The sequence below is a fragment of the Delphinapterus leucas genome, chromosome 20 (assembly GCF_059928025.1).
Source record: "Delphinapterus leucas isolate spDelLeu-1000000601 "Yukka" chromosome 20, BTC_Dleu_Yukka2, whole genome shotgun sequence".
Classification (NCBI taxonomy): domain Eukaryota; kingdom Metazoa; phylum Chordata; class Mammalia; order Artiodactyla; family Monodontidae; genus Delphinapterus; species Delphinapterus leucas.
Window position 1 is genome coordinate 30033947 of NC_143148.1, and position 22385 is coordinate 30056331.

At 35.9% G+C, this 22385-nt stretch overlaps 1 protein-coding gene across 22 annotated transcripts in view; it reads left to right on the forward strand.

The window, feature by feature from the left end:
- CHD9 (chromodomain helicase DNA binding protein 9) overlaps nucleotides 1-22385 on the forward strand; it is a 236622-nt gene that overhangs the window by 198413 nt on the left and 15824 nt on the right. For 14 of the 22 annotated variants that reach the window (XM_022555138.3, XM_022555133.3, XM_022555136.3 and 11 more), the window contains 10 exons: nucleotides 4142-4245; nucleotides 4747-4864; nucleotides 5507-5564; nucleotides 9122-9164; nucleotides 10294-10513; nucleotides 13135-13337; nucleotides 15311-16219; nucleotides 17164-17327; nucleotides 18075-18347; nucleotides 19091-19259. In XM_022555138.3, coding sequence (XP_022410846.1) covers nucleotides 4142-4245; nucleotides 4747-4864; nucleotides 5507-5564; nucleotides 9122-9164; nucleotides 10294-10513; nucleotides 13135-13337; nucleotides 15311-16219; nucleotides 17164-17327; nucleotides 18075-18347; nucleotides 19091-19259 — 2261 coding nt within the window. The remainder of the gene's footprint in view (nucleotides 1-4141; nucleotides 4246-4746; nucleotides 4865-5506; nucleotides 5565-9121; nucleotides 9165-10293; nucleotides 10514-13134; nucleotides 13338-15310; nucleotides 16220-17163; nucleotides 17328-18074; nucleotides 18348-19090; nucleotides 19260-22385) is intronic. The other 8 variants (XM_089903039.1, XM_022555146.3, XM_089903042.1 and 5 more) reach the window with 7 other exon arrangements.

Here is a 22385-nt window from a genome sequence, read left to right on the forward strand (position 1 = left end):
ACCTCTTCAAAAGGGCAAGGATATGTCTTACTATTGCCATTGTTGGCACATTGTGAATACTGTGAATATTTAAATCAAAATGAATATTTAAATCAAAATAGATTAAAAAATCTATTTTGAGTGGATGATCTAGCCTGGGGAAGTTAGAGGCTTTATGCAAGAGATAGCACATGAACTGAATCTCTAAAAGCAGAAATCAACAATAGGAGTACATGCACCTTATTGTATTCCTTTCCCTAGCAGTTAAGGAACACTTAACATGCATATGGCACATTTAAACCGTGAGGTAGAGCTCTTTGGTGGGACTAACAGCAGACTCTGGGAGAGCTCACACCAGTGAGTACTTCCCAGAACTTCTGCCAGTGTCTTTGTCCCCATGATGAACCACAGCCAGCCCCCACCTCTGCAGGAGACCATCCAACACTAGCAGGAAGATGAATCGCTCCCCCAGCTTGTGCCTGTAATTACAGTTATAGCAATATTAGTTCACAGTTATCAAGTGCTTTCTGTGTGCCAAGTACTCATGTAAGAGCCATGTGGCTGACAGGGTCTTGCTGCTCCAGCCGGGTGTCAGGGTCTTGGTGCTCCAGCTGGGTGTCAGGCCTAAGACTTGTAGGTGGGAGAGCCGAGTTCACGACATTGGTCCACCAGACACCTCCCGGCCCCACATAATATCAAACGGCGAAAGCTCTGCCAGAGATTTGCATCTCAACGCTAACACCCAGCTCCAGTCAACGACCAGCAAGGTAAAGTGCTGCACAGCCCATGCCAAACAACTAGCAAGACAGGAAAACAACTCCAGCCATTAGCAGAAAGGCTGCCTAAAATCATAATAAGTTCACAGACACCCCAAAACACACCACCAGGCACGGTCCTGCCCACCAGAAAGACAAGATCCACCCTCAGCCACCAGAACACAAGCACCAGTCCCCTCCACCGGGAAACCTACACAACCCACTGAACCAACCTTACCCACTGGGGGCAGACACCAAAAACAACGGGAACTACAGACCTGCAGCCTGTGAAAAGGAGACCCCAAATGCAGTAAGTTAAGCAACATGAGAAGACAGAGAAATAAACAGCAGGTGATGGAGCAAAGTAAAAACCCACCAGACCAAATAAATGAGGAGGAAATAGGCAGTCTACCTGGAAAAGAATTCAGAGTAATGATAGTAAAGATGATCCAAAGTCTTACAAATAGAATGGAGAAAATACAAGAAACGTTTAACAAGGACCTAGAGGAACTAAGGAGCAAACAAACAATGATGAACGACACAATAAATGAAATTTAAAATTCTCTAGAAGGAATCAGTAGCAGAAAAAATGAGGCAAAAGAATGGATAAGTGACCTGGAAGATAAAATACTGGAAATAACTACCACAGAGCAGAATAAAGAATAAAGAATGAAAAGAATAGAGAGAAAGGGAAATAAAAGCAAAAATAAACAAATGGGACCTAGTGAAACTTAAAAGCTTTTGCACAGGAAAGGAAACCATAAACAAGACGAAAAGCCAACCCTCAGAATGGGAGAAAATATTTGCAAACAAAGCAACTGACAAAGGATTAATCTCCAAAATACACAAGCATTTCATGCATCTCACTATCAAAAAAGCAAACAATCCAATCCAAAAATGAGCAGAAGACCTACGTAGACATTTCTCTAAAGAAGTTACACAGATTGCCAACAAACAGATGAAAGGATGCTCAACATCATTAATCATTAGAGAAATGCAAATCAAAACTACAATGAGGTATCACCTCCCACCAGTCTGAATGGCCATCATCAAAAAATCTACAAACAATAAATGCTGGAGAGGGTGTGGAGAAAAGGGAACCCTCTTGCACTGTTGGTGGGAATGTAAATTGATACAGCCACTATGGAGAACAGTATGGAGGTTCCTTAAAAAACTACAAGGGAACTACCATACGACCCAGCAATCCCACTCCTGGGCATATACCCAGAGAAAACTGTAATTCAAAAGGAGTCATGTACCACAATGTTCATTACAGCTCTATTTACAATAGCCAGGACACGGAAGCACCCTAAGTGTCCATCGACAGATGAATTGAGAAAGATGTGGCACGTATATGCAATGGAATATTACTCAGCCATAAAAAGAAACGAAATTGAGTTATTTGTAGTGAGATGGATGGGCCCAGAGTCTGTCATACGGAGTTAAGTAAGTTGAAAGAGAAAATCAAATACTGTACGCTAACACATATATATGGAATCTAAAAAAAAAAAAAAACAGTGGTTCTGAAGAACCTAGGGGCAGGACAGGAATAAAGACACAGATGTAGAGAATGGACTTGAGGACACGGGGAGGGGGAAGGGTAAGCTGGGAGGAAGTGAGAGAGTGGCATAGACATATATACACTACCAAATGTAAAATAGGTAGCTAGTGGGAAGCAGCCACATAGCACAGGGAGATCAGCTCGGTGCTTTGTGTCTAACTAGAGTGGTGGGATAATGGAGGGTGGGAGGGAGACGCAAGACGGAGGCATATGTGTATATGTATAGCTGGTTCGCTTTGTTATACAGGAGAAACTAACACAGCATTGTAAAGCAATGATACTCCAATAAAGATGTTAAAATAAATAATATATATTTTTTTAAACCCATGAGGTATATATTTAGTGCCTTTTACTCTCTAAAAACAGGAAAAACCTTCCACCTCAGATGACAGTCACAATATTTTGAGCTTTAGAGTGCTACCTGATGATTGGTAAGAGGAAGTACAGTATCTGACCCACTTTATTTTTCCCCCTTTGGCATCCTGTCTCCGGTGTTCTTTCCTCTTTCTTTTGTCATTCTGTGCTTCTGCTTTGTTTAATCCTGACCAGGAATGCAATAAAAAATAAATATCTTCTTTAACTGTATTTTTCCTCATCTATTTTTCAACTTTTGCCATATCACCGGAAAATCTCTCTTCCTCTTTCTCTGTTTCTGCACTAAGCTAAAAAATATTGTGATTGTGACATTTCTGTTTTTAAGCAAAATAAAATATAATGAGGTGTGCGTTTAGAGTATTGAAAATTTTCTTTTTGTCTCCTGGCAAAACACTTAGGAAAAATAAAAAGTAATTTTTTAATCCATTTTTTATGATTTATTTACTTATAAAAACTTAAAACTATTTTTAATTGTCAATATCTTTTATTTCAACTATATTAGTGGTTAACTGTTGGGTTCTTGTGGACTAGCCCAGGAACATATTGACCATTTATCAGTTTATATCTGTATGAAAATTTATTTTGCATTCCCAAAGACAACCAACTTACAGATGAACTTTTGCCACACAACTTAGTTATGAGTAAGAAACGCTCCATTTCTTCACACCTATAGGCCTTTCTTAATTAATTTATAAAATTTATGGTGCCACGATGAAGAGATGAAATTCTACTTAATATAATTTGTGTTGTTTTTTGTTATATCTCTGATTCTTTGGAAATTGATAATACATTAATGTCATAGGGAAAATCTCAAGTAGAATATTTGATTCCCTGAGGTAATTTACCCTATCCAGTCTCTTTGACTGTTGAATACAATATAAGAATGACGTGTATTTATATCAAAATTAATGATATTTATTTGCTAATCCTTCTCAAACATTATTAACTCTTTGCTAGGCTTCCTTTACTGGTAAGCAGTGCTTAATTTTTCAGTGTGGCTTTCCTAGCAATAGCGGTCTAAAAGAGACATAACTTGTTTTACAGCCTAGAGCCATTCATTTGCTTTTCTAGGGCCTCAGTCTCCTCATATACAAAGTGAAATTTTTGACCCAGATGATTTTTGCCAAGTTGTTTGCTGACATAAGACTCTACTTTCTGATAGAACCTTTTGTCTATATCTGAAGGAAATTAGTGGAAAGAATATGATTCCTTAAGAATAAAGTAAACCTGTTGAAACTTATTTCTTCTGTTGCGCTTAAGAATATTAATTCATTTTATGGTACCTTTGTTGTTATTGTGCAGTTTTATAATTTTAATATGTGGTAATTGTGGAAAATTTTTTTAAATGAAATAAAATTGTATCCTCTTTTTCTTAAAAACCACAATGCTTTTTAGAAGCTATGTAAAATTTTGCCCCCTCTTAGACTTGTTTGTAGTAACTTATAAAGTCATATCATGATTTTTTTTTAAGTGACATTGATGTTTGGGTCCCAGAACCAGACCACTCAGAAGTTCCTGCTGAATGGTGGGATTTTGATGCTGATAAGTCACTCCTTATTGGAGTTTTTAAACATGGTAAGTGAGAAGTAAGATAGGTAGAGTCTTCATCTACGTATAGTGTAATTCAGCTACTTCTCAATTTATTGATTTCCACTTACAGCTTTATTTCAGTAACACCCATATTATTATATACATCATATAAAGCATACACTCCCAAGCTATGTTTGTCCGTCACTACATTTCCTCATGAATGGGTGGCATATGTGAACTGCTTCTCTTGGACGTAAGTCTCACATAACGTCCCCTCTCAGGAAGAGTTTTTATGTGAAATATGTGTGGTCAGTTTTTCCTCTTTTCCTTTTAACTGATATATTTAATCTAGATTTTTAAATATACATATTGCCAGACCATGTAATGTTTGTGATAATTTCTAGAAAACATGTTTAATCAATGTCATTTTAATACATGGTCCCTTCAGTCCAGAAATACCACTCATCATAAATATGAGGAATGCTTACATTTATATTTTTTTCTTCTTTTTATCCTTTTTACTTTCATAATTGGTCATCCCTCTAGGTTATGAAAAATATAACACTATCCGAGCAGACCCGGCATTATGCTTCTTGGAAAGAGTGGGAAAACCTGATGAGAAAGCAGTTGCTGCAGAACAGAGGGCGAACGATTATATGGATGGGTACGTGGATTTCAGAGTCGTGAATTCTCCATATAGCTCTATCAACATCAGCATATTCTATGTCGGTGATGTTTCTCTTTAAATAATGTAGCAGTACGAGAATTGGAGTTTACAATTCAAAAGAGCTAATGATACTCTAATAAGTTAGCACTTGTCTAACAGAGTGCAATGAAGGAAGAGACCAGACCTTCCCCACACCCATTCTTTTGATGAGTCCTTCATTTTTCCATTCTTAATGGTCATGGCAATTAAGACTAAAATTTTAGGGACCTAGGAGGGAAGAAGAAAGCTAAGCATATTACAACTGAAGAGAAATATGATGTTGTTCATTATACCTATTATGAGGCCTTTATTATCTTTCTTTTCTTACCAAAAGAGAAAAGTAAGAGACTATGTTAAGGTTAATACCACATTTATAAGTGAACTTGGGAGTAAGAGTAAATTAGAACTAGCTTTCTTCTGACTTGCCATGTAAATAGCCTTCACGCTATTAGGCTTGGGCTCCTCTGGCTGAAGAAGAGACTTCAGTCAGACCATTAAAACATACGAAGAAGTCCTTCCAACAATACCCCATTTGTTTGTCCTACCACGAGAAATTTGAAGTTCAGTACGATAATTATAGCATTTGTTGGTATTTAACAGGGATGTGGAAGATCCAGAATACAAACCTGCCCCAGCTATCTTTAAAGATGATATAGAGGTATGCTTTGGATCATGATTTTAAATCCTCGAATCTAGTTATCCATGTTTTCTTTTGCTTGCTATTTCTTTTGTATGTTTTTCCTTCATACATTTTCATTATGCATCATTTCTTAGAACATTAGCTAAGTTAGTGACTAACTTAGGTTGCCAGACATCACAAATAACCATTCAGAATTTGCTTGGTCTCCTCTTCTAGACAAGCTGGAGGCTGGTTTGGACATATGGATGAAATGGGGATTCCCAACATGCTACACTGCTAGGAACCAAAGAAACACAGTGTTCAGGGGCAAAATCTCAAAGCAGAATAAGAGCTAGATACTAAAAGCACACAGCAACAGATAAAGCGATGTGAAGCAGAGGGTGGAGCCCAGAGGAATTCTGAGCTGCTAAAGCATAGTTCTAGGTGTTCTGTTTATAGAAAGTCAAAAGGAAGAAAAAAGAGTTGGTTGAAAGTACAGAATATAATCTGTTGAGTTGGGAAAATGATGTTAAAAGAGGAGAAGAATTTCTATAATATTTGTGAGAATATAGTAAAAACTAGACAGTGCTATGGCTGTCAGGTAGGGTTTGTTGGTCTTGGTTGCCAAGGGAATTGGATATTGAGGAAGAAAGATGAGGCTTAGGCCAGTGTGTAGCAGTGAGAATGAAATCCAGTAAAGTCAGAACCCTTAAAGGGTAGTACCTTCTGCCAAACAGCACAGGGAAACAAGTAAATTTATCTCAGCATGGTTTCTGGGTAGGGAGAAAATTGTTTCCCCTGAAAATTCATAGCCATAGGCCTGCCTTCGCTTGAGTTTATGGCTTGATTTCTTTTACTTAATCTGCATGGTCCAGGAACTCTCAAGGCAAAAATGTAATATAAAGAGAGATCCCAAGCTGGTAATACCCTTGAGGTACTTGGTTAAAAGAAAAAGAACAGTTAGAAGAAACAACTTCAATCTAGATTACACTTGAGTCTTGAAGATAAAGCCCTCCATAAAATGAGGTCAAAATCCAAAAATTTTTAATTTATGAGGAGCAATTTACCATGAGTGAATGTTAGCACTACCACAAAGAACAAGATTAGATCTTTAAGAATTTCTGTTAATGTATCTCCTGAAATAGAAAATAAATAAAATTTTAAAGACATAAAGAACTAGGAAAAAAAGACAAGATAAGATTTTAAATGACGATGGACATATGAAAGAGAATTATATGTAACTTTAAAGGTGGAAAATACTGTCGTTGAAATTTAAAACTCAACAAATAAGTTAAACATCCTGCTGGAGAAACAGATTAGACACAGCTCACGAGAGAAGAAATTATTTAGAAAATAGAGGAAGTTATCCATAATGTAGCGTGATGAATTAGTTTGAGCCAATCAGGAGAGAAAAACCACATAGTAATTTGAACAGGGAAAGTTTAATGTAAAGAGCTATTGACTATAATGTGGGGTTGAAATACTGAGTAGCAAGAACTTGAAAGAATATAGATAGGAATAGCCACTATTCCTAAGGCTGAGATACAGCAGCCAAGGAAGGGTGCTGTCCCCACCAGGGCTGAGGTTCTGACCTTTTGGGGAGGGTATGACCACAGCTCACTAGATGGAAGAAAAGTTGTTGTGCTGCCACACCTGAGCAACTTGCTGGAAATCCACCCTCTAGAGTTGCCAAGCTTTTCTTGGGGAAGTGTCTCACCGGAGGCATTCCACTACAAAACCACCCAGGGGGAGGTTGCTCAGGAGAAGCTGCCGGGCAAGAGGTGCTAAAGAAACTGCATAAACTGCAAGAGCTGGGCACTGAGAAAGCTGCATGTGCTATAGGAGCTGAGCAGTGGAGGAGCTCACAGCAACCAGGAAGTAAAATGCCTTTCTTCTCCAGCTCCCACTACTGACAAAGCTTAATATCACATTGGCTGGCTAAGAAAAAATAAAGAGCCTAGATCCGTTGTTTTTTTTTTTTTCTTAGAGCTGGCAAAAGGTATGAGAGGCAGTAAATTTAGAGCTAAGAGGCAACAAACCGAAAACCAGTACAATGGAGTATATAAAAAATCTTTTCAGATACGAAGAGTATATATAGCATGATAATGTCCGGTGTATGTCTAATAGGCGTTCCAGAGGGACAGACTAGAGAGCATAAGGGAGAAGCCCTATTTTACGAGTTACTAGCTGAGAATTCTTCAGACTTGATGAAATACATGAATCCTCAGATTCAAGAAGTAAAGTGAATCTTGCAGGGATAAATGAAACTAAATCCACTTCAAGAAACATCCTGGTGCAAGTACAGATACACCAAACAAAGAGAAGATGTTTTTTAAAACAACCAGAGGAAAAAGACCCACCTACAAAGGAATGATGATAATTTTAACTTAGGGCTTTCTAAAACAAAAGTAGAAACTAGTAGTCATTGGAATAAAAAGTTAGTTGGTAAGCTCCTTGGCATAGGTCTTGGTGATGAGTTTTTTGAATCTGACACCAAAAACAAAAGCAAAAATAAACAAGTGCAACTACGTCAAACTAAAAAGCTGCACAGCAAAGGAAATCATCAATAAAAGAAAAAGGCAACCTACTCAATATGAGAAAGTATTTGCAAATCATACATCTGATAAGGGGCTAATATCCAAAATATATAAAGAACTCATACAACTCAATAGCAAAAAACCCCAAACGATCTGATTAAAATATAGGCAGAAAATGTGAATAGACATTTTTTAAAAGAAGACATATAGATGGCCAACAGGTACATGAAAAGTCTCTACATCATTAATCATCAGGGAAATGCCAGTCAAAACAACAGTGAGATATCACCTCACACCGGTTAGAATGACTATTATCAAAAAGACTAGAAATAACAAGTATTGGCTAGGATGTGGAGAAAAGTGAACCTTGTATATTGTTGGTGTGAATGTAAATTGGTGCAGCCACTGTGGAAAACAGTATGGAGGTTCCTCAAAAAATTAAAAATAGAGCTGTCATATGACCCAGCAATCACATTTATGGGTATTTATCCCAAAAAAATGAAAACACTAATTTGAAAGATATATGCAGCCCGATCACATGTGGTTTGAAGTTTTATTTACAGTAGCCAAGATGTGGAAACAACCTAGGTGTCCATCGATAGACAAATGGATAAAGAGATTGTGAGATATATACATACACACATGTATATTCATTTATATGTGTGTGTGTATATATACACAATGGAATATTATTCAGTCTTTAAAAAGAATGAAATGTTGCCATTTGCAACAACATGGATGGACCTTGAGAGCATTGTACTAAGTAAAATAAGTCAGAAAAACACAAATATTGTGTGATGTCTCTTATATGTGGAATCTAAAAAGAAATTTTTTTTAACTAAGTTGATAGATAAAGAGAATAGATTGTGGTTGCCAGAGGCTTGAGGTTAGAGGCAGGATGGAAATGGGTGAAATGTTTTTGGTTTGGGTTTTTTTAGTTTAAATAAATTGAATTTTAAAAATTCTATTGCAAAAGAAAGTATTCTATTATAAAGAAAATCGATTCTCTTATATCTTGACCCAGTTACCCTGTGACAAATTTCTGTTTTCTTTTAAAAGGATGATGTTTCCTCACCAGGAGATCTTGTTATAGCAGATGGAGGTAAATAGCATTTATTTCTTTACTTAGTATTATTGTAAATTAACATTCCCATGATACCATGAGATCAGTAAACTAATACACTTCTGTATGTCTCAAATGTATGTGAAATTTATTGAAGACAGTTGCAATCATTATAGAACATAGTTGATAGGAAATTTAACAATATTTTTAGTTGTAAATCTTTACTCAGTGACTCACTGAATTTTTATAGAATAGGAGCTTTGATGATTTTGTGGCTTATTACACTGGTATGTGACATTTCACCATTAAACACACCATTAGTGTTAATTTAATAATCTGTTTCTTATTTGTTCATACACACATTGAGAAACATTCTTTTATCACTCAGTTTCTACAGGCTTTTCTGTACCCGGTCTTGCTTCTCCTTCCTTCTGATATCAAGATAGAAACGTACTGTCACTAGAGTACATTCATTCCCAGCTGGTACCCAAGGGGAATAGTGCCTCATCTTCCTGTAATTCAACTAGGAATAAAGGAGTAGTTTTTCCTTCGCATGAATGATTACCACTTGATTATGGTATATATGGTTATATTACACTGTAGAAATAGAGAGTTAGATCTTGCACTTTTATTAGGTGAATGAAAACTTAAAAGTTACAGCATTGTCATATTGAATTTTTTAAAACATATGTTCCTCCCTGATGACTTTTTAAGTGTTTCATTCTAATTAAATTGAGACAAACTTAATACAGAAAGCTTTAATTTGAAGAGTTTATAGTGTTCAACTTCTCAATGGATTTCAGTTGGACTTTTAATTTATTTAAGTTAAGGCATTGAGTATTTGCCTTCCAGTAAGATATATTAGACCTGGAAATGCAAGAGTTGTATTTTCTGTGCAAATGAAGTTCTCTTTAAATATATAACATTGTAGTTCTTTATTCCACCGTGACCTACTCTTTGAGCTTGCTCTTAAAGTTTGTTGTAATTTTTAGAGCTATAGTTAAAACTTTTTTGAGAGATTTGTTTTGTTTTTCACATAATCAGATTGGAAGAAAAAATTTTAAGTAGGGAAATTTTGCTGCTTTTGTGAACTTCATGACAGTATCTGTTTAGTTTTTGGGTTTTAGTTTTTTTTTTTTTTAATTGACATGAGTTTCTTTAAATGTAGATGGTCAACTGATGGAGGGCGATAAAATTTATTGGCCTACTCAGTCAGCTTTAACCACACGTTTGAGGCGTCTCATCACTGCATATCAGCGTACTAATAAAAACAGACAAATCCAGCAGATACAACCTACTTTCTCAGTGCCTGCCAGTGTTATGCAGCCTCTTTATGAAGAAGCCACTCTTAATCCTAAAATGGCAGCCAAGATAGAAAGACAGCAGAGGTAAGACAATAGCACTAAATTTTTAATATATAGTATCTAAATATAGTGTTCATTCTGAAGTCTGTTAGGGTACGATTATCTCACGTTGTGAAAAATGTAAGTAGGTAGAGAAGTTGGTCAAAGCAAAATGCTTTATGCATACATACACATGTATATAAATATATGTACACACAAATATGGTTAAGATAATACAGATTATTGCATTTTATAGTTATTAGTCCATACTTTAATCATTCTTTTGTCATGTTTATGAACAGTGAGGTATGGGGAAAAATGAAGGTGCAAACTCAAGAATTAAATTATCAATGAAACATATGTTTAAATTATATGAAATAAATTCCACTGTATCTTATTTTACATGATGACATTAATGAAATATAAGAATGTATGGAAGAGAAGTTCATCTATGCTTTTTACAGAGGATGAACCCTTAAAACTACTGATGTCAAGGGGGAACAAATAGTAGTAGAACTTCTTCAAGAGGCTTGTTAGGAAGACAGGCAAACTTCTCTCATCCCAAAAGCTTTAACTTCTTAAAAAGGATAGAATATATGGAAAAGAATAAGAAAGTTTAGCAATAACCTGGCGTCCTTATTAAACCTGGATCTTTGGATTTTTTTCTGAAAGATAAATCATTGTTCCTTTGTTTCATTTGCAACACATTCATTGTAACCAGAATTTAGTCTGACACTTAAGATTTTAGCTATCCTAGACGTAATCTTCAAATACTACTACCTATGTAAATTTACTGTTTCAGTTATCTATCGTTGCATAACAACCCACCCCAAAACATAGTGACGTAAAAACAACATCAGTTTTTTGTTTGTCACTATTCTGTGGGTTGACCAGATGGTTCTTCTGCTTCCCATGGTGTTGGCTGGAGGGAGGTGAGGGCTGGAAGGTCCATAATGGCCTCACTCACATGGTTGGCAGTTGGTGCTGACTGCCAGCTGGGAGCTCAGATTCTAAGAGGGAGCATTCCAAGTGGCAGAGGCAGAAGCTGCAGATTTCTTAAGACCCAGCCTCTGCAGTTACAGAGTGTCACTTCTGCCACCTACTGTTGGTCAAAAAAGTCACAGGGCCAACCAGAATTTAAGGGAAAGGAAAATAGGTTGCATCTCTCAAAGCGAACTGTGGCAAAGACTTGTGACCATCTTTAATCTACTGCATACATTTTCCCTTGCTCTGGCAGATCTGGATAATCTTCCTAAAGTACTAGTTTTATCATGATATTCAATGGCTCTTTATTTAGTATAGGTATAAAGTCTAACTTCTTAATTAATTCGAGTCTCTTCAATTTAGGCCTCAGCATGCATTACTAATTTTATTCTCTCCTATTCCCTCTGCCTGAATGCCCCACTTAGTCTTGACTCAGTACCCTACTTAAGTTGTTCCTATCACCCAGAATACCCTTCTTCCTACTTTTTAGTCCATACCTCACCCTACTACTCCTTCAGAGTTCAACACATGTTCTATCTCCTCTATTAGTGTTTTTCTCAACCAGACTAGCTCACAGTATTCTCCCTGCTTTCTGCACACATATAGCACTTATCTAAATAAAACTAGTCATTTTCAGAATAATAAAAGATACTGTAATGGCATTCATCTTTTCCTTTCCATGTCTTACCTTTCTAACTTGTAAATTCTTTGAAGGTAGGTGTCATATTTTTTTGTGTCCTATGTAATCCTTGAATTTATCCTTTCTTTTCCATTCCTACTTTATCACTCAGGTACAAGGTTCATATGACTTGATTGGTTGGTTTCCCAGAATGACTATTTTTACATCATCATTAATCTTCTTAATGTATCATTATGATAAAAATGGCCTGTTAATGTTTTTCAAAGGTCTTTCTCATATGCTTTTTCTCATTACACAACAAACTTGTGATTGTTAACCAGGGAAAAGATTCTACTGTGTTTGGAGATCTATGGTGTGTGAGGATATTACCCTCTTAAAGTATCTTCAGGAACTTTCAACTGAATAGAGACTATTTTTAGCCAGACATTTAGAGTGTTTTATAAACTGACCCCAAGCCTACCTTCCTCTGTCCCCAATATGAGCCTTCTCCTTTTCAATCTGGAATAGTCATCATCCCCTTAAAATGTAGATTACTTCCTACTTTGCTTATTCTGTGCCCTCTTTCTAGTTCCCTCCCTTAATCTTAACCTTGTTCCATCTTAAATGCCACTTACTCTGTGATGCGTTTCTTCATCACTCAAGTTTGAACAGATCCTTCCATCTTCTGTGCTGTCCTAAAATTCATGGTTTCTATAATACATACAACTGTAAAATACTACCTTATACTGTAAATATGTTTGAAATGTTTTATCTTTTTCCCAAAGGGAGGGTTGTCATATCCTATACAATCTTGTATCCCATGCATATTTTTTTGCACAGTAAGTATGCAAAAAACTATTATTGTCTGAAGGAAAAGAAGCACAGTTGGATAGATGAGTCAACTGGCATTTTAAAATCTATTTCTAAGGAAATAGCCCTGGATTTAATCCTTTAAAGTGTTAGGTACTTGGAATGGTTTTAAATTTTTATTATAGTCATTGTATTTTGCATTAATATTTATTTACTTCAGTGAGAAATGTGACTTTTTCTTTATTCAAAATAGATGGACAAGAAGAGAAGAAGCTGACTTCTATAGAGTTGTATCTACATTTGGAGTGGTGTTTGATCCTGACAGAGGCCAATTTGATTGGACAAAATTTAGAGCTATGGCTAGGCTACATAAGAAAACTGATGATAGTTTGGAGAAATATTTGTATGCATTTATGTCTATGTGTCGGAGGGTTTGTCGTCTTCCTTCCAAAGATGGTATGTATAAAATTTCTTTTTTTCCTCGTTTCAATCAAAGAAGCAAAATTAGTAAAATTCAGAAATTTCCAGCTATTTTATTTTAGTACTCTCTAATTCAACATTTCACCAGTTTTTCTGAATTGTAAATAAACTCTGCTCAAAGATCCTTTGCTCCTTAATTCTACTATTGAAATGAGATCTAAAGAGAATAAAGGTACACATTTAATTTTGAGAAAATAGTGTTTTTATTAGATTTAGATTTATGATTGTGGGAGGTGGAAGATAAAGGATAGCTTTTGGTAAACAGAACTAACATGTGTTTTTAGTCCGTCTTATAGGAACTGTGCTTAGAGGGCTTATTTACGCAAGTAATTTTGCAAGAAGTGAGGCCTCCACTCAAAAGACATTTTAAAGAGTTTTAGTAGGAAAAAAACACCCAGGGCCTTCAACAAAACAAAACAAAACGAAAACAATCAGAGCTACTAATGCTCAGCTAAGGGACTGTTCTGGGGTGAATTTAATTGTTTTTGAAGCCCATGTAGGGATTTTCCATATATCCCTCACTCTTCCCTAATGTTAAAATCTTACATGACTATAGTTATAGTATAATTATTAGCCCAATTAGTACAATACCATACTAAATACCTATTCAAATCTTACTAGTTTTTCTACTGATGTCCTTTTTTGTTCCAGGAGCCCACATTGTATTTGGTGTTCTTTCTCCTTAGCCTCCTGCAGTCTGTAACAGTTCCTCAGTTTTGGGGTTGTTGTTGTAGTTGTTGTTTTCTTTAATGACCTTGATACCTTTGATCAGTTTTGCCATAAACCCCTCAATTTGGATTTGTCTTGTGTTTTCACACAATTGGATTGAGGTTATGCCTTTTTTTGCAAGAATACCTCAGAAATGATGTTGTGTCCTTCTTGGAATGTAATGTCAAGGGGTTCATGATGTCATTATGTCTTATTACTGATGATGTTGCCCTTGATTCTTTGGATTAGCTAGTTTATGCTGCATTTTTCCAGTGTAAAATGGTTATCTTCTCCCCTGTAGTTAACAGATATCTTAAGAAGATACTTTGAGACAACACAGATCCTGTTCTACTCAAACTTTCACCCATTGATTTCAGTAACCATCAGTAGATCTTGTCTGCAACAGTTTTTACTATGCAGTTCTCCTGCAAGGAAAAGCTGTTCCTTCTCCCTAGTCTACTTAATTATTTATTCATATTAGTATTTTTTCATGTGGGTATTTATTTTTTATTCTGTAGGTTATAATCCAGTACTATCAGAATTCATTTTGATGTTCAAATTGTTCCACATTTGGCCATTGGTAACTCCTTCAGGTGGTCTCTACATTATTTCAACAAACCTCTATCTTTTTTTGAGTACTTCTCAACTGCCAGTATCTCTGCTCACAAAGATAAGACCTCATCAAAAGGAACAGAGTATGGTCTGATGTTAAAACTGAACTATCTCAGGCTGGTAGTTCATACACTGTTTGACAATTATTCCCATGTTTCCATCAAATTTTAAGAAAGCCTTTGTTGTCCCTGTGAGTTCACTGTAATGCCCTGAGTTACCTCGGTGCAGTTAAGGATATGTGGACTTAGGTTTGCTTATGGGGTGTTAATTTAACAGGTTTAATTTGTATTTATAAATGAATTTGAGTGCTTTTCTCTTTAAAACACATAATAGTATGACATTGGCTCATGGGGAATTTCTTAAAAGTAACTTCCTAGTTATATTAACACACCTCCAAAATAACTTTAATGTTTTACTTAACTTTCTGTAGATCCAGTGTTATATGTTACATGATTTTTAGTACTTCTTTCTAAAATTTATATTTCTCCTCATTTAAAAACGTTAAAAAGAAATTCTGGAAAGTATACAATGATATTGAGTAGAGGTGCATTTTAGAAGTTGCTTTATTTGTTTTAAATCTATAATGAAGTATCTTTGAGTGTAATATGTTTGTTCTTGTTTCAATGTAGAATTGGTGGATCCAAATATTTTTATCCAGCCAATCACAGAAGAACGTGCTTCTAGGACTTTATATCGCATTGAACTTCTAAGGAAAGTAAGGGAACAGGCCCTCCGACATCCACAGTTGTTTGAGCGCTTGAAGCTTTGCCATCCAAATCCAGACTTACCAGTCTGGTGGGAGTGTGGCCCTCATGATAGGGACTTGCTCATTGGAGCTGCTAAACACGGGGTGAGCCGAACAGACTATCACATTCTTCGTGATCCTGAACTCTCATTTATGGCAGCTCAAAGGAACTACAGTCAAAGTAAGATGGCTCATTCAAGGACTTCTACCCCACTTTTACAGCAATATCAAGTAGCACTTTCTGCTTCTCCTCTTACCTCTCTACCTAGGCTCCTAGATCCTAAAGGTATTATTCTAGAGGATGTGAAAGTTAAAAGTGAAAACCTTAAAGAGGAGCCTCAGTTTTCTGAAGAAGAATCTATGACTTCTGAGGAAACCAGGACACTAATAAAGTCTGAGCCTGTAAGTCCAAAGAATGGTGTTTTACCACAGGCTACTGGAGACCAGAAATCTGGTGGAAAAGGTGAAACAGACAGACGCATGGTTGCAGCCAGAACAGAGCCTCTGACTCCAAACCCAGCTTCTAAGAAGCAGCGAGTCCACAAAAGAGGATCAGAGTCTAGTTCTGATTCTGACTCTGATTCTGAGAGATCGTCCTGTTCTTCCAGATCATCTTCTTCCTCGTCTTCCTCTTCTTCTTGTTCCCACTCTCGATCAGGCTCTAGCTCTTCTTCTTCCTCCTCTTGTTCTTCAGCATCATCTTCATCCTCATCCTCGTCCTCCTCTTCCTCCTCCTCCTCCTCATCTTCATCAGAAGAAAGTGACAGTGAAGAAGAGGAAGTCCAAAAGCGAGGTATATGCATAAAGTGCTTTTTCTATTTTAAGACAGCATTTCACATGAAAATGAAAAGAATTGATTTGGATCACTTAAGCATATTTAAATTTTATGTGTACAGACTTTCTTAGAGAAGGACTACTGAAAACGCAACTAAATTCCTGGTTCTTACTCCATATTCAGTATTCACATTGCAAAATGGGTTAGTCAAACCGGATTAGCGACTTGGCACAGTAATTTTATTACTTTGTGATTGCCTTAAATTTAGTATTACATCTTGCCTGGAACAAGTTGATCAGTGAACAAATACAGGTAATATTTTATAACAGCCACCAGTCCGACTTACAAGAGTATCATAGGCCCTACTTGGCCCTACTTAGAAAGATCTAGCATAGGAACTTCAGCCTGTCGGTAGTGTTAGGTGGTCCTCTTCTGCGGGTGTCCTTATAGAAGTCTAACAGCTCAGGAAATGAGTCAACATCAAGTGGACACAGGAGCCACTGTGATACCCACAAGAGTGAGAACCTCCTATAACAACTCCAGAAGCATGACTTTCAGGGTTACCACAAGGGACGTGCCCAATTATGAGAGTCCCCTCTTTAGAGAATGATAGCCTCCCCAGCAATATTTGTGTCCTCCCAGTGCAGATACAGTTTACCAATCAGGAGTTTATGTATTTCCAGGGAAACAGACCTAGAGTGTTAACCATGGTTCAAATTTTCATGCAAAAGGGATGTTTTGTTAACCCTTTTTTCCTCAAACTCCTTTATGCCACTTATTGTGCTTTTATTTCAATTTTAAAAATAATGAGTACTTTATTGTATTCTAGGTGAATTTTTTTTTACTTCTAACTTTTCATTTTCAAATATATCTGAATAATTATATAGGATTTGAAAAGTATATGTAAAATTGTGTTATGCAGTCTTTTTAAAACAGTTATAATTGGTTATGATTATTCTTAGCAGAAGGTACCCCTCACGTGAAAGCCTATGATGAAGAAAGCGTCGCGTCACTGAGCACTACCCAGGATGAGACCCAGGATAGTTTCCAGATGAACAACGGGACCCCAGAGCCTGCTTACATCCTACAAGGTGGATACATGCTGGCAGCTTCGTACTGGCCAAAGGTAAATGAGTAATTTCTTGCTGGAATAGGTCATTTTTTGAGTATTTTTCTATATTTCTTTAATGATAGATATTATGTAGTAAAAAAAAAAGTCACTTATATGTGGAATGACATTTTGGTGTTAGCATTAAAAGTATCAAATATTACTATCAAGTAAATTAGGTCTACTTAAATATATGTGTTTCTCAATATAACCTTAGAATATTTAGAAGAAAAGATAATGAATGCTTATGTTCACATACAAGTTAGTATTCAGGTGCTACTTTATGAATTAAGTGCTTTTAAGTGGGTCTTCTTGAAGAAATTTACCAAGCCAGTTGTGACCTAGAAAAAAGGTTCATTTAAGTACATGTACATATAGTGGTGGAAGTTCAGATTGGATTAAGACAGTTCTTCTTCCAGTATGTGACTAGGCTAGTAGAAGAGTACTTACCTTTAGGAGTGAGGTTGGGAAATAAATGGGAGAGGAGAGAACTCTTTACTTTTATGTACACTTCTGAGTTGTTTGAACTTTGTACAAGGAACCTGTGTTACTCTTATAAAAACAAAAGAACAGAAAAATATCTTTATAGTATAATATTTTTTAATGTCACCAATGGGAATTTGTATAGAATTGTAAATGTATGTGAGAATATGTATGCATACCAAATACACATATGTTGTACCAGGGTTAAATCCATCAAGGCTGTGATCCCCAAAGTTCTGACTCAGTTATTAAAATTATCCTTTGATGTTCATGCTTTTCCAGGACCGTGTGATGATCAACCGGTTGGACAGTATTTGTCAAACAGTCCTGAAAGGGAAGTGGCCTTCAGCTAGAAGAAGTTATGATGCCAATGCAGTGGCTTCTTTCTATACCACAAAGCTGCTGGACAGCTCTGGCGCAGCTACAGAATATAGCGAGTCCAGCGTGCCCACTCCTGCAGGTGCTGGCGTTAAAGAAGAACACGATCAGTCAACACAGATGTCAAAGGTGAAGAAGCATGTACGAGAAAAGGAGTTTACAGTGAAAATCAAAGACGTATGTTTATTTTTATTGCCCTAGGACCTGATTGCGATTGCGGTGTGCAGCATGCTTTTCCTGCAAATGGCTGCCTGCTCTTACTCTTACTTCCTTCACGTACTTGTTTTCTGGCATTTGGATTGTTTTCTTTTAGATATCCAGGTTATTAAACTTGAATATTCTACTAGAGGAATCATCATTAAATATGTTTTTCTACCTATACTTCTGAAAATAGTCCTTCTGCAGATCAAGATGCTTTCTTAAACAGTCTGGCAATTTCTTATTGTTTGGTTCTTTTATATAGTATTCACATGGTATGTCAGTGCACTTCCTGTTTTAAACATTTAGCATGCCCTGTTATCAGTAACATTTCATTGTTCAGTATGATTCTTGAAGCTAAATTGATTACTCAGTGTCTAAAACATGGGTAATATCTTCTAATATGTCATGTGAATAGTGTACACAGAGACATAGGTCAGAAGCTGAAAGGGTTACAATGTGCTAGTCACATGAAAAGCTCTGTTTTGCTCAGAAAAAGTATATGTAATACCTGGATGTTTTTCATTTAAGATAGAAATTTTAATATTCATTATAGAAATTGATTAAATGTTTTTCTCCAATTGATGTATGAATAAGAGAACATGACTAACTTTTCAGGGTTTTTAACCTCACTTTTTCTAAGTAAAAGATTTCTCTCAGTATACTACGAGTTTTTTTTTTTTTTAATCATTTCTTTCTTATTAATGGTGTTTGTTTAATAGGAAGGTGGTTTGAAGTTGACATTTCAGAAGCAAGGGCTTGCTCAGAGAAGGCCGTTGGACAGTGAAGATGGTGCTCTAGGGCAGCAGCAGTACCTCACTCGACTTCGGGACCTTCAAGGTGCGTCAGAGACCAGCCTCGCCAGTTTTCCAAAATCCATGCCAGTATCAGGTGAATATGCTAGTAATCATTGCCTCAGCATGAAATAGTCCATCATTTGCAAATCCTTTTTACTTACTCATAGGATACTTACAAGAACCAGATTGTTACTACTTTAAACAGCCCTCTTATTATTAGAAAGCTCTAATTATCACAAAATTTCTCCTTATTTGGAAGCAAACTTTGCCTGCAATTGGTTCTTCTCAGTGACTGAAGTCCTGTCTTCAAAGGCCTCAGAGAATTAACCTAGTCCTATGTCTGCATGATAATCTTAACATTCGGAAAACAATGATCATATCTCCCCTTGGGACGATATTTTGTACTAACCTTTTGACTATTTGAATCAACAAGTATTTATTGAATACTGAACTGGTACCCTGTGTTCTGTGCTCTCTAGGCACTGAGGAATCCATCCATAAGCAGTTTTTTCATTTTGTTGATGTATCTAGTTGTACTTTAATTCTTTCTGTGTCCCTCTTAAAGTATGCTGTCGAGAACTGATAATTTTAGTTAAGAGCAGCTGAGTCTTAAAATGTATGGACCACAGCATACTAATCGTAAAAAATGTAACTTTTCAATTAAAAGCAGGTAAGTGACTGGAATTTCCTTTATACCTCCATATACATAAGGCTAAGGACTCTATTTCAGTATTCTGCTAAATTCGTTTGCCATACAATAACCTGTAAACATTTCAAAACTCCTGTGCCTATGTACAATGTGTGGAATTCCTGAAGTTTGGGAAAATAGTGCTTTATTATAGGTGTTAAACTGATTGCTGTTTCCAGTTGCTGCTCTTACCGCTTTCTAATTATAAATTATAATTAAATTATAACTTAGAGTCATCAGACTTACTTTTGTCTCTTATGGTTTCATTAACCATTCAGTGTAAGTCTCCAATTACTGGACTTTCAGACACGTATGAATGAGCCACAGTTCTCTTACTGAAGTATAAATCCCCCAAATTGTGATTTACAATGGCAAGGAGCTCTTTTTTTCGTGAGAAAATGGGAAGAGATGGGGAAGATAAGCTCTGGGCTTTTTTGCCCAACCTAAGTGGATTTAATAATACCACTGCTTGTACCTTGATAAGTCCATAACTCTATAAAGTGGGATTGATACATCTATCATCTGAACATTTTACTGCTATTGCAGCTGAAGATTTTACAGTCTTTGCCTAGAAGTAATTCTTTGGTAAATAATACTGTTTTAATAGTATCAATAGTAATTATAACACTAATTTGCACCTATACCAAATATTAGAAAGCCTCAAACATTAAAACTAGATAGAATTATCTAAGAATTGTATCTCATCCATCTTGATAATTGCAAATGTGAAATCTGTTTTTGTTTTTGGCCGTGCCATGTGGGATCTTAGTTCCCCAGTGGGGGATTGATCCCTTGCCCCCTGCATTGGGAGATCCGAGTCTTAACCACCACTGGACCACCAGAGAAAAACCTGTAAATGTGAAATCTAGCTCTGTCTTCCTACGTGACTCTTAGGAAACTTGCTAACATTTTTTAACCTTTTCTTGTTCGCGAAGTGAGGAGTTGGGGTCAATGGAGAGGTAGCATTGTTAGGTGGATTAAATAATATATGTAAAGTGACTAGTATGGAAATTGGCACATAATTAGATGCTAAACAGATGTTAAAATTAGGTTTTAGAATTAATGCTCAACAACTGGTATTATAATTCTTCGTATTAAGCCCTTTTTATGTTTGTATGGGCACCCCCGAATTTTATCTAAAAGCTTTGAGTGAAGATACATCATATAATGTAAATTAATTAATGAAGGACAGTAAAATAGCATAAATTATAAGAGGACAAAACTAAAGAGCCTATTCCAGAAACCACCTGGAATAGTACACAAAAGATAGTAGAGCCAAACAGCCTGGATTTGAATTCTGTCATTTACCACTGTTGTGACATTGGGCCTGAGACATAATGTTTTTGATCACATTTATAAAATGGGCTTAATACCTCTGTGTTTTGTTTGTTTTGTTTTTGGTAATTTAAGAAAACATTTGTAAAACCTAGTCCAGAGTATGGCACCTAGTAGGCATTCAATAGAAAGAAGGTATTTTTAATATTGTTGTAATTACATCTAAGATAAAGACAACACAGGCTTTATAGAGTAGACTAGGTTAAATTTTCCATTTTGGATTCTAGGTTAAAATAAATCAGTAATGTTTATTAAAATCACTCTCAAAAAGAAGTCAAGGTAGCTGGGTTTGTTGTTGATTTAAAAAATGAAAGAAGTCAAGGAAGTATATAATTTGCCAAATTGGATATGTTTATAAATGATCAAATAGGATTTGTTTATAAATACATAATTTGGTGTGTATACTAATGTTTTTCCATAGATAATTGTATTAAGTACTTTTCTTTTTATATAGCACTGGGATAGCAGTAAAGGGAAAGTGAAAGAAACTTAAGACAGTCTCTGCCTTTCAGTTGCTTGGTAGACTAGACCTACATGTTAAAATATTAGACAATATGTTAAAAACAAGATAATATATCTTGCTACACAGCATTATAGTTAATAAATATTGGAAAAGAGAGAAGTCACTGCTGTCTAGAGACTTAGATAGAGTCCTGTGGAAGAGGCAGAATTGAACAGAATTTATAAGAGGAAGATTAGATAATGGTTTTTCTGGAAAATGACATTGAGAGAGAGTCAGGGAATAGCGTGAACCAGAGACTTGATGTTGGGAAAATTGTATGGTTTTAGGATAAGACTGACCTAGCTACTGTTTAAATTCTTACTGGAGAGATATTTGTATAAGGTCAGAGACTGCTTAGCAAAGATAAATCTAGATTATGGGCAACATCAAAAAGTGAGCTGGGGAGGGGATTGGGTTGGTGGTCAGGCAGGAATGAGGCTTGATGTAAGGCATTTCATTCATACTAGAATAGGAAGCCATGAGAAGTTCTTATAAACCAGAATAGTACTTTTAAAAGTAATATTTTAGGAAAGTTATTCTATTATTACAGTTAAAATGTACTATAGTGAAAGTATTTTCAAATATTCATAATATTTTGTTAATCTGATTTTAATGAAATAATGAAAGCTGTTCTTTTAATAATGTTATGTCACATTCCTCAGTGCTTTCATATGCAAAAATAATTTTTATTCATT